This window comes from Arachis ipaensis, chromosome B5, assembly GCF_059453495.1.
Source record: "Arachis ipaensis isolate K30076 ecotype BB chromosome B5, ASM5945349v1, whole genome shotgun sequence".
NCBI lineage: Eukaryota > Viridiplantae > Streptophyta > Magnoliopsida > Fabales > Fabaceae > Arachis > Arachis ipaensis.
In genome coordinates, this window is record NC_142440.1 from 132,226,389 (window position 1) to 132,238,896 (window position 12,508).

General features: G+C 34.8%; 1 protein-coding gene across 1 annotated transcript; it reads left to right on the forward strand.

The window, feature by feature from the left end:
• Positions 1-314: 314 nt before the first annotated feature.
• On the forward strand, positions 315-4,262 carry LOC148565820 (uncharacterized). Its single transcript, XM_088487246.1, has 4 exons — positions 315-401; positions 520-666; positions 3,570-3,732; positions 3,829-4,262. Exons 1-4 carry the CDS (start codon positions 315-317, stop codon positions 4,260-4,262), a joined length of 831 nt encoding a protein of 276 aa, XP_088343372.1.
• The last annotated feature ends 8,246 nt before the right edge of the window (positions 4,263-12,508 follow it).

A 12,508-nucleotide genomic window follows, 5' to 3' on the forward strand; every position in this document is an offset into this window, starting at 1 on the left:
GATATATTAGGTGTGCTTTTTTATTTGTTGATATGAATGATCAAGGTGGGGTAGATGTTTGTATAGGGTGGATTTTTCGATGATGATGTAGTGAGGGTAAAGTATTCCTGGAAGCATTGAAATTGGAGTAAAAGCTCTGCGTTTCCTATGTTAACATGTTACAATAAGTTGCTTTGTTAACAGGGTTGCATCAATTGGCTAGATTGTGATGGCGAGACTGGATATTATTGTTGCCTATGCAATTGTTGAAGTTCTTAGGAACCACAAGAGAGGGGATCCTCTAGAAGAAGCAACTGCTCCCTATTAGGAAACAGATGAACAACATAAATCATGAGCCGATATCGACATCAACCAATCATGAATCGGCAATGCCAGACCCGGAGGACGGGCTTTTGAATGAGGTATATGATAGGGGAGAAATTGCAGATTCGGATTATATTAGTTTTTTGTCATTCTGAAGATGAATAGTATAAGTTAATGTAAAATTAGGTGATCGTAGCATTGTTAATTGTTGTGCAGGAGACACTTTTTGACATGAGCATCTTAGGAGACGAAGTAGGGTTTCCGAATATGACACAGACAGACATAGAGCCTCAATCTACTCAGGTACCAAGTCATGTCAGCGTTGAAGATGTGCTGAAGATGGAGTTCTTTACCCCTGGGGAAGTAAGATAATTCTACACGAGTTATAGCAGGCTAAAAGGTTTTCATGAGTTATAACCATCTAAAATCTTAATTTACTCAATTACTAAAGCATTTCACTCCAATACTCTCTTATTTTTCAACTGGTGACCACTCCACCTTTATCAATACTCATCACATTTCACCTTCATCTAGAATTTGTTTTATTTACCATTTAATAATTACTAAACATAATTTCAATTATTAAAATTAATTAACAAAACCTAAATAAATTAAGTGTGGATTATCCTAAGCTAATATTTTTCTGGGTACACTATATTTACAAAATTTCTGAAACCCCAAAACACCTAAGGGTCATTACCAACATACGAAAACATAATTTTCACATGAGCCCTTCACGCCTCTTCGTATGCATCATATGAAGTAATTTTCTATCACACCGACTCCAACCTACTGTTGCAGCAGCGCATTAAATACTACGATTTGCCCCTTCAAGAGGGGCTTGGTGAATATCATTTCTTCACCAAATGGAGTGAGACAATGGCGTACTGAGGTTTTACTTTGGAAAATACCAACTGTCAACACTTCATCATAGCCACTATCACGGGAGGTATACAACTGACAGGTTAGTCTAGGCTACGACAAGATGGTGGTGTTAATCATCCAGGTGCATTAATTACGCGTATTCTACCACTCAAGCTACAAACCAACCTCTTTAAGCATTATCCTTGGGTGAACTTGAACAAACACTTCAGTTCCATACTAAAATCATGAGCATCTCACTAACAATCATTTTAATTACTCTCAAAGGGCCACCATTGATTACTATATGGAACTTGTGGGTCTTTTGTTTATTTTTTATAATCTAATTTTATTTACTTCATTTAGAGTTTAAAATTCATTAAAATTCGTGAATTGAAATTTAGATTATTTTGTATAAAATAAAAGAGTTGATATGTAACATTGAGGAGCAAAATATTTCCCTTTTTTTTCAATTATTTATTATATTTGAATTGAATTTTTCCTACTTGACACTTTTAGAAATTAGTTTTAAAAGCATATAATTTTATTTCAAAGTAAAATAAGATAATATGAAAATTATATGTACTTTTTACAAGTATTTTGAACAACACAAAATAAAAAAATAAAAGCCAAGTAATCAACAAAATTAGTGGCATAGCAGTCAGAGATATGAAAATACCAATAAATGCATAATCAATCAAGGAAATAGACAAAATTTAAATATGATAAAACAAGTAACCCTATTTTTCTCGGGACAAATAACGAGAAAACTGTTTCTGGAAATAGACCTCATGCACACTATATTATGGAAGTATGGAATAACATATTAAGTATGTAGGTTTAAGAATATTACGAATGATTTTTATTCTTTTATGTGTTAATCTTATCTCGTTATGTAATTTAATTTTATAAAATAAAAATATTTTTTTTGTTCTATCCAACAAAATTTAGAAATATTTTTTATATATACTTTTTTTAAAAAAAAAATTACATATTAAATAACTTTTTATTAAAGAAATCTAACAAATTAACATATTAAAATATTATTCTCTAAAATGTCAATTTAAACTAAGTCTATAATAATTCTAATTAACAATAAATTTAGTGCGACATACCCATAATTTAGGTAAATGAGTTGTGTCATTTATTTCATCTAATTGATTCGATTTAATTATTTTTTTTACAACAAATTCATTTACACATATACTATCCAATTGTGTTATACTATAGTATCTAAGCATGGAACTTAGTAGTTAGACACAATTAGGACATTATAAATTATTTTAATTTTAGCAACTCCAATGTCTAGAATGGATCAGGCATATTAGATGTGTATTTGGATTATTATTTACAAATAAGACTATTTATTTAATTGATTTTACAAACTCAAATTTGATAAAAAGTGAATCAGCGTTAAAGTAATTTATGTTTCATAATCGGTATCAAAATAAATTATAATAAAATAAATGTTGTTCGAATTTCATTAATTACAATTATATTAAAAAAATTACTAAAAAGACATAAATTTATATTATTCTAACACTCTTTGATTACAAGTTCTTTTGAAAAGAATTTAAATTTATTTGTTGAAATTTTATACTCTTTACGTTATAATTTTTTTAGTACTCTTGTTTAGTACTCTTTCTATATTTAAATTTATCTTTTCTAATAAAATTTAAATTAAAAAAAATAACATCTTATAAAAACATAGATATTAATAAAAAAAGATTAATAAATTAATATAAATAAGAAACATTAAAAATTCTATCTAAATAAGTACAGTAATACACACCAGTGAATATTGAAAAAAAAAGTCTAATTTATGGTGAATGAGAGTTTAAATCTGATCTAATGTATGCATTTAAAAAAAATAGTCAACTAGACAAAAAAAAAAACTATGTCGAAATTAACTGTGTTCTATATTCTTTTAACGCATTTGTCAAAAACGTCCTGATTCTACATTTTCCAAATAATTTCATTCATCATTTAACTAACATTTTTTAAAACCTAAAAATAACTTTAAATTAAATAAAAATCTAAATTCACTCAACTCTAGAATCTTCCTGTGAAAGTCTTCACATTATGGCCTGAGCCTCAATAAACCTATCTTTCAGAACCATTATCACATCTCTCACATACTCACCCAAACAACAACAAACCACTCCATGCCCTTGTTCATTTAGACAAATCTCCTCCTAAATAACATCAGAACAACCAACCTGCTCGGGACCTGAAACGTAAAACACCTTGCCGAACCGCCAACAACGATGGAGGCCGAATTGAGAAAATTTACCTACTTCATCATCACCAAATGATGGAACACGAGACTCTTCACTTCCTTTGACGAGGCCAGTGCTCAAGTCGTGGACTATCCAAACGCTGAATACCAGGTCTTCAACTGTCAGGCCCTTGCCCTTCGTTCCTACACGGCACGATTAAAGGCAATCGAGAAAGAGAAGGAGGGGCTTGATGAGATGACACAGCAAATGGGCCAACCGGATGAGTCGCCACCAAAAAGCCCTCCGACCGTTGTCATCAAAAACGGCCGTCGGGCCCCTCTTTGTCGGTGTAAGTCTTTCTTCACCTCAATACATACCACAGTCTGCTAAATTTACACCCTTTTCTAAGACATGCCTAACGCCTAAATTTTCAACTTTCACGCTGGGATTAACTGCATCCCACCTAGCGAGGTTGCCTCTAGTGCCTATGCCGTCAACCTCAGCATGGAAGAATTGCTCCACAAGGTTTGCTACGGCACCTCCTTACCACCACCTTCCTACTTCCGTACTGAGCTGGGTGTCCATGACACAGGAGTCGTGTATGCTTTCTCGGTCGTTCTCCCTAGGAACCCGTTGGGAGCCGATGTCCACGCCAAGGGAAGGTACAGCCCTCTCGAGATGGATGCTAAGGAAGATGCTGCTTACTACATGTTTCAAAAGGTATTCCACACCACGGATCAAGAAATACGGGACTTTAACTACTTGAAAGCAAAGATGCTAGAGAGGGCCAACAATATACTTTCTGCAGAGGTTCAACGCCTTGAGGAGAAGTGTCATCTCCACGGCTACGACAGCAGTCTGGACAATGTATCGCCATAGTACTCTTCCCCTCCTTTATCCAATTCAGCTGCATTCCACAGATCAATCGTCACATCATTAGGAAGCCTTTTAATTAGTAGCGTTACCGGAAATATATTTCTATATTGCATACTCATGTCGCTAATTGTTATGCTAAGTTTCCATGATCAATCCAACTTGTGTAATCCACTTTATTATGAATGAATTCTATTATGATCCAAACACTAATTTGCTCAACACTCAAAATCAAGTTACAAAAATTCCACCCACATCATACACCGATAATGACCCACGCCAAAGTTCATGTCTACGCCACATAACCACAAACTTTTATTTACAATTCCAACTTTTTATACCTTCTATTTTCGGTTATCACTGATGACAAGTCATCTTAGCCTAATTTCACTAGCCTTTTTCTTTTGTTTTCAATTGAATTATGCACTTTCTTGAGCCATAAGCAAGCCAATTGGGTAGATTTTCATGTTTCCTTTGATTTAATCAACCTTGTATGAATTAATGCAATTTCATGAGGTTTTATGCTATAATTGTCACATATTATGAAAGAATGAATATCTCATGATTTTGAGCATAGCTTTGATGTGTTTGGTTTATTAATGATAGGTGAAGAAAGCTTGGAGAAAGGTTGAAGCAAGAAGGAGTGGCTAGGAGGAAGAGAGGACAAAAAGTTTGAGCAAAAGTTTGCCTCAAACTTTAGCTCAAACTTTTGGAATAAGTGAAAATGAACCAGGGAGCAAAAAGCTGGACCAAAAGTTTGCCTCAAACTTTTGTGCAAACTTTTGGGCAAAAAGCTTGAGCAAAAGTTTGCCTCAAACTTTAGCTCAAACTTTTGGGAGAAAAGCTTGAGCCAACGTTTGCCTCAAACTTTTTGGCAAACGTTGGCATCAAAAATCAACACCCTGGAGAGCAAAAGTTTGCGCCAACGTTTGCCTCAAACTTTTTGGCAAACGTTGGCGCCATGAACAACACACCCTGGAGAGCAAAAGCTTGCGCCAACGTTTGCCTCAAACTTTTTGGCAAACGTTGGCGCCATGAGTGTGCAAGGGGAGGCCAACGTTTGAGCAAAAGTTTGACCCCAAACTTTAGCTCAAACGTTGGTATCAGCAAAATAGGGTGGCTGATGTAAAAAGTTTGAGTAAAAGTTTGCCTCAAACTTTTACTCAAATTTTTACTCAAGCTTTCATGATTCCAAACCCGGTTCAATTCGGTTCTTCTCCAAACTCCAAGAGCAATCAACCAAGGCCTCTATCAACCCAATTCCATCAAGAGCAAAGGCCCAATTGAAGGCTTGAAGACCATTTGAAAAAAGTGTATAAATAGCATAGGATTTAAGTTTTTAAGGGAGCTTTCCTTTTAGTTTTCATAGGGAGTTTTCGGAGAGCTTTTGGTGTGGAGTGAATTTTAATTTCTAAGTCTCGGGGAAGGAGAATGGAATTCCCTTCCTCTTAATTTTCTTGCTTTCAATTTCAATTACAATTGTCTTGGATCTTGGGTGGGAGAATTGAAGGAAATCTGTTTCAATCTCATCCTGAGATCTCTCTGTTTCATTTTACTGCATAATTGAATTTCCATTTTGGTTAATTGCTTCTGTCTTCTACTTATTCTGCAATTTACAATTTACATTCCCTTTGCAATTGTTCTTGTTGGATCTAGAAAGGCATTGAGATCTAGACTTGGTTATCTAGTCTCTTGGGTCCTGAGATCTGAATTCTCATTTTACTTTCTCTGTTTAACGCTTTTCATGCTCATTTACAATTCTATTTTTTTTAGATCCGGTTCAATCCAAGTTATCTTCTATTCCTCTGCTTGTTGAATTTTACTTTGCCTCGTTTAATTTCTGCAAATCCAAGTCCCAATTCCCTTTACAATTCAAGCCATTTACATTTCTTTCACTTTAAGATTCTGAAATTTACATTTCTTGCGTTCTAATTTTCTACCATTTAATTTCTTGTTCTTTAAGATTCAGCACTTTAAATTTCAGTTCTCTTTAATTTCATACAATTTACCCATTCCCTTTACTTCCCATGCAATTTAATTTCTGCAAATCACAATTCACTCAACCAAATCTTGATTCGCTTGACTAAATCAACCACTAAACTAAAATTGCTCAATCCTTCAATCCTTGTGGGATCGACCTCACTCCCGTGAGTTATTATTACTTGATGCGACCCGGTACACTTGCCGGTGAGTTTTGTGTCGGATCGTTTTCCGCACATCAAGTTTTTGGCGCCGTTGCCGGGGATTGATTAGATTGACAATGATTAAGTAAAGTGGAGATCTAGATCAAGCATTTTTTCTTTTCTGTTCTTTAATTTTCAATTAACCCACTAACTGTTTGAATTTTTGCCTGAGATAACTGAAACTTCGCTTTAGCAACAAAGTGAAGTTTTTCTGGAAATTTCTGGCTCTATGCAATGCTCTTGCTTACACAAGAGAAGCAATTTCTACCACTAATCTCCCAAGTCCATCAACTGTTTGATACTTTGTGCCAGCTAACCTTCTGAATCACATTCTGAGCTTGAAAATATTCAATCATCACTTGAATTGTTTGTGACTGTGCAGATCATGGAGGGGAACTCAACAAATTCTAGCAATCATGAGAGTAATATCCCCACCTTGGATGATAATATAACCCATAGTTCGAAGCAACTATCCACAGCCATGAATGATGTTGCCCAATGGTTTGAAGCTTTTCCACAAGGAAGCATTATCGGATGGGAAGAACTGATGAGTGAACTCCTAGTCAAGTTGAACCCATCACAGAGAGTTGTTAGGCCAGAGGCAGAAGTGCATCCATTCACACAAGAGAAAGAAATTGAAGGTGCTCGTGCAGTCATAAGCCAAAACAAGCAGATACATCAGGAGACTCTACAACAACTAGACATGATGGCCAGAAAAATCACTGAGTTGAGACATGCTGTAGTACATACATACAACCTGACTCAAAACTCATATGGGCGTAATCAAGCTGAACACAGTTTTGGGGTCATTAACCATGAGCAACTACAATCTCCAAGCAATCACTCTAGCGTGCTCCAACACAGGCCTCAGAATGATGTGTACAATCCACCTTGGAGAACTCATTCTAATGGGAGGGGGGTTGAGAACCAAAACCAAAGACCAAGGGACTTCAACTGCAACAATCCCAGCTTCAAAAATCAACATAAAACACACCCCCACAACAACAATCACACACACTTCCAACCCCGCCCTACCTCACTACTCGCCCAAAATGACCTTCATCGACCACCACAATTGACACAGCCACAACCACTTCCAACCTTTCAAAGAATCTATATTCTAGAAATGCTGATGGAGAGGTTCATGAAAATTCAAGAAATGATGGCAATAGAGCAGGAAGAAATAAAGAAACATCAAGAGATGATAAGCAAGAACCAAGAGGCCTCACTCAGAAGACTTGAAAGGCAGATGGAACAACTGGTTCAAAACCTTGCTGAATTGGGTGAGAAGAAGGGGACTCTAAACCCAAAGAGCCATGAAAAGGATGCTGGGTTGAAAGAAAAGGGAGTCATGGAGGAAAATAAGAAGGCTATAGAAAGAGAAACAGAGGGAAGGAAGCCCATAGCAAGAGGAGGAAACCTAAGGCAACAGAAGCCTCAACTTCCATAAGCACAGAATGAAGGATGTCAAGCTAGTGACAATAAAAGAGCGCTTGTTGGGAGGCAACCCAACCGGAGGTAACTATCTTTTCATATCTATTTCAATAAAAAGGTTAATTAGTTTTATCTATATTGCAAGAAGCTAAGTTTGGTGTTGCACACCAAAACAATCTAAGGGAGAATGAAGGATTCTAAATTTGGTGTTCCACCAAAATCCCATCATAAAACACATTCTCACTTTCTGCATAATGCTGGCTTCAAGCATGTTGGATGAACTAGTTAACTATTCTGTTGTTTCCTAGTTTTCAGTTTTATTGCTTTAAAAAAAAAAGAAAAAAAGAAAAAAAGAAAAAGAGTTTCACACATGGTTAATTTGATGCATGAAAACCATTGGCAAGGTACTAAGTTTGGTGTTCCCACACCAAAGTAAGTTCAAAGGGCTACAAATAAATCATGCAGACTAACCATTGTCTCTAAGTGCTTGGGGAACGAGCAACTTTCAATATCACTGCAGGGTACCATACAAACTTTTGGAAAGATTTAGCATCATCTATCAAAAGGAAGAGAGAGGAATGTAAAGATCGGCAATGATGATGAGGAAGAGGAAAGCAAGCGAACTCTAAAAGGTTGTATTGTTCAGTGATTATTTTGTATCAGATGCTGCTAAATTGAAAGTTACATAATACCCCTGCCTGCCTGCATAGCATAGTTTTTCTGTAATTCAATAAGCAAGATGCTTGATCATTTACAACACTATACTCTCCAAAACTTGTTTGCACTCAATATTTCAAAAAAAAATTGCATCACATGAAAGTTCTTTGAAAAGAAGGATTGAGGAATCAAACAATTTTGAGGCAAGCAAAAGATTAGGAGAAGTGGTGGTTCTAGTTGTATGATTATGTATTGAGGTTGCATGCTTATGAAAACTTGCATGGGAGCTCATAGGCAGGACATGAAGTTCAAAGAAGTATTGTGGAGATTCTCAAAAATTTATTGATCCAAGAAGCAGCAAACAAAACAAAAGAAAATAAAGAAAATACAAAAGCAAAAAAGAACATGGCCCAAGGCTCTGAGCATCAATTACTAGGCAGAAAAGAAAGAAGAAACAATGACTCAAAGAGTTGTTAGCCTAGTAAATGCTTGTGGTTGAGTTGTGTCAAAGAAAGAGGCTTGAGCAAGTAAATCCTTAGGGGTGCTTTGACACCTAATACCTTAAAACCAACTGGTTTAGGAGTATTGATTGAAAGCTTATTTAAAGAGCCGCTTTGAGACATGACACTTAGAGTCAAGGCCAAAGCAAAGAAACTATAAGCTGCTTCAAGGTGACTACATATAAAGAGATCTCCATGATACCATTTGGATGAAAATCCTAAGACCTAAGACTCCCAATATGTGAGGACTAGTGAGCACTGAAGCCCTTGCATGAGCATACGATTTAGAGTTCACCCCACTGTTACTTAATCACTTCACTCACAGGACTTTACAAGTTGTTCTTCAATCCGTCTTAATTGAAAGAACCTCTGAGCATAATTCATTTCTTGCTTGGGGACAAGCAAGCTTTAAGTTTGGTGTTGTGATGACAAGTCATCTTAGCCTAATTTCACTAGCCTTTTTCTTTTGTTTTCAATTGAATTATGCACTTTCTTGAGCCATAAGCAAGCCAATTGGGTATATTTTTATGTTTCCTTTGATTTAATCAACCATGTATGAATTAATGCAATTTCATGAGGTTTTATGCTATAATTGTCACATATTATGAAAGAATGAATATCTCATGATTTTGAGCATAGCTTTGATGTGTTTGGTTTATTAATGATAGGTGAAGAAAGCTTGGAGAAAGGTTGAAGCAAGAAGGAATGGCTAGGAGGAAGAGAGGACAAAAAGTTTGAGCAAAAGTTTGCCTCAAACTTTAGCTCAAACTTTTGGAATAAGTGAAAATGAACCAGGGAGCAAAAAGCTGGACCAAAAGTTTGCCTCAAACTTTTGTGCAAACTTTTGGGCAAAAAGCTTGAGCAAAAGTTTGCCTCAAACTTTAGCTCAAACTTTTGGGAGAAAAGCTTGAGCCAACGTTTGCCTCAAACTTTTTGGCAAACGTTGGCATCAAAAATCAACACCCTGGAGAGCAAAAGTTTGCGCCAACGTTTGCCTCAAACTTTTTTGCAAACGTTGGCGCCATGAACAACACACCCTGGAGAGCAAAAGCTTGCGCCAACGTTTGCCTCAAACTTTTTGGCAAACGTTGGCGCCATGAGTGTGCAAGGGGAGGCCAACGTTTGAGCAAATGTTTGACCCCAAACTTTAGCTCAAACGTTGGTATCAGCAAAATAGGGTGGCTGATGTGAAAAGTTTGAGTAAAAGTTTGCCTCAAACTTTTACTCAAACTTTTACTCAAGCTTTCATGATTCCAAACCCGGTTCAATTCGGTTCTTCTCCAAACTCCAAGAGCAATCAACCAAGGCCTCTATCAACCCAATTCCATCAAGAGCAAAGGCCCAATTGAAGGCTTGAAGACCATTTGAAGAAAGTGTATAAATAGCATAGGATTTAAGTTTTTAAGGGAGCTTTCCTTTTAGTTTTCATAGGGAGTTTTCGGAGAGCTTTTGGTGTGGAGTGAATTTTAATTTCTAAGTCTCGGGGAAGGAGAATTGAATTCCCTTCCTCTTAGTTTTCTTGCTTTCAATTTCAATTACAATTGTCTTGGATCTTGGGTGGGAGAATTGAAGGAAATCTGTTTCAATCTCATCCTGAGATCTCTCTGTTTCATTTTACTGCATAATTGAATTTCCATTTTGGTTAATTGCTTCTGTCTTCTACTTATTCTGCAATTTACAATTTACATTCCCTTTGCAATTGTTCTTGTTGGATCTAGGAAGGCATTGAGATCTAGACTTGGTTATCTAGTCTCTTGGGTCCTGAGATCTGAATTCTCATTTTACTTTCTCTGTTTAACGCTTTTTATGCTCATTTACAATTCTGTTTTTTTTAGATCCGGTTCAATCCAAGTTATCTTCTATTCCTCTGCTTGTTGAATTTTACTTTGCCTCGTTTAATTTCTGCAAATCCAAGTCCCAATTCCCTTTACAATTCAAGCCATTTACATTTCTTGCACTTTAAGATTCTGAAATTTACATTTCTTGCGTTCTAAGTTTCTACCATTTAATTTCTTGTTCTTTAAGATTCAGCACTTTAAATTTCAGTTCTCTTTAATTTCATGCAATTTACCCATTCCCTTTACTTCCCATGCAATTTAATTTCTGCAAATCACAATTCACTCAACCAAATCTTGATTCGCTTGACTAAATCAACCACTAAACTAAAATTGCTCAATCCTTCAATCCCTGTGGGATCGACCTCACTCTCGTGAGTTATTATTACTTGATGCGACCCGGTGCACTTGCCGGTGAATTTTGTGTCGGATCGTTTTCCGCACATCAATCACCTTTAATTTCGACCACTAAATCTCATGTTCTCTTTAACTATAATTTTACAACTATTTTTATTATGAAATTGGCACAACTCCAAACCACGAATCAAAAACTTTGAGGTAAAAAATTAACACTAACGTTTATTCAGTTATTTAAAAAATATTACTTTACATTTTCTCAAATTACCTTAAAGTTCAATTAACAACGAAAAAGTCACAACAGGAATTCAAAAGGAACCAATTTGTATCAAACTTTTTCTTTTTTTGGAAACAATTACTATAAAAGACCGTTAACAAGATTTAATTATTAAAAAGGATGTTTAAACTAAAATTATTAACGAGTAAATCTTTTTATAGTATTTATAATATTTAAGAAAAAGGACTAGCTCTTTTTATAAAGAGACAAATATATCTTTAATTATTTTTTTATTATTTTTATTTTTTTATTTCTTCTAAAATTTTAATAATTTTGATTAATTATCTATTTCTTATTTATTTTTAATTTCTGTGATCTTTTGTCTTTTTATGTCAACGGATAAACATCACAAAAACAAATTAAAAAAATTGGAATTAATTAAATAATAAAAAATTTACTAAAATTTTAGGAAAAATATAAATTATCAACATCAAAATTATAAAACATAAATAAAAGATAATTAAAGATATATTTATCTTTTTATAAAAAAAATTACTTTTTTCTAAAATATTATAAAAAAAATTTGTGTTTATTAATAATTTTGATATTAATTAAATATCCTTTTTAACAATTAAATATTTTTAATGGTCTTTTAGAAATTTTTTTCGGTCATACATCAAACTTTACTTAAATGTATTCACCCACAATAAGGAAACAATATTCTTTAGTTGTGTTTTTCCATATGTACTTACTCTTCTTTTAATTAGCATTTTAAATAAATTCTCAGTTCACCTCCATCAACTCCAAAAAAAAAAAATTATAACCACCTAACTCAAACTGAATCATTTAGAGAAAAATACACAGCTTAACCCAAAACTTGGATGAACTAAATTTTATTCATGGACATAAATTTTGTTTTTCGTTTCAGATAAAAAAAATTTTCCCATACCCATGGACATAATTAGTTAGCCCATTTCCCATGGTTTCAACACAAAACTTTTACAGATGGCCCATTAAATCGGCTTGGCTCCCCCTCTCTTTATTCAACTCCGCTCGAAGCCATTGTGCT

Excerpts from the sequence above, each read along its gene's own strand:
- LOC148565820 (XM_088487246.1), top strand. The coding sequence starts at position 315 with ATGAACAACATAAATCATGAGCCGATATCGACATCAACCAATCATGAA. Across the intron at positions 402-519 it reads AGGACGGGCTTTTGAATGAG|GAGACACTTTTTGACATGAG; the intron begins GTATATGATAGG and ends ATTGTTGTGCAG. Across the intron at positions 667-3,569 it reads AGTTCTTTACCCCTGGGGAA|GCCCTTGCCCTTCGTTCCTA; the intron begins GTAAGATAATTC and ends TTCAACTGTCAG.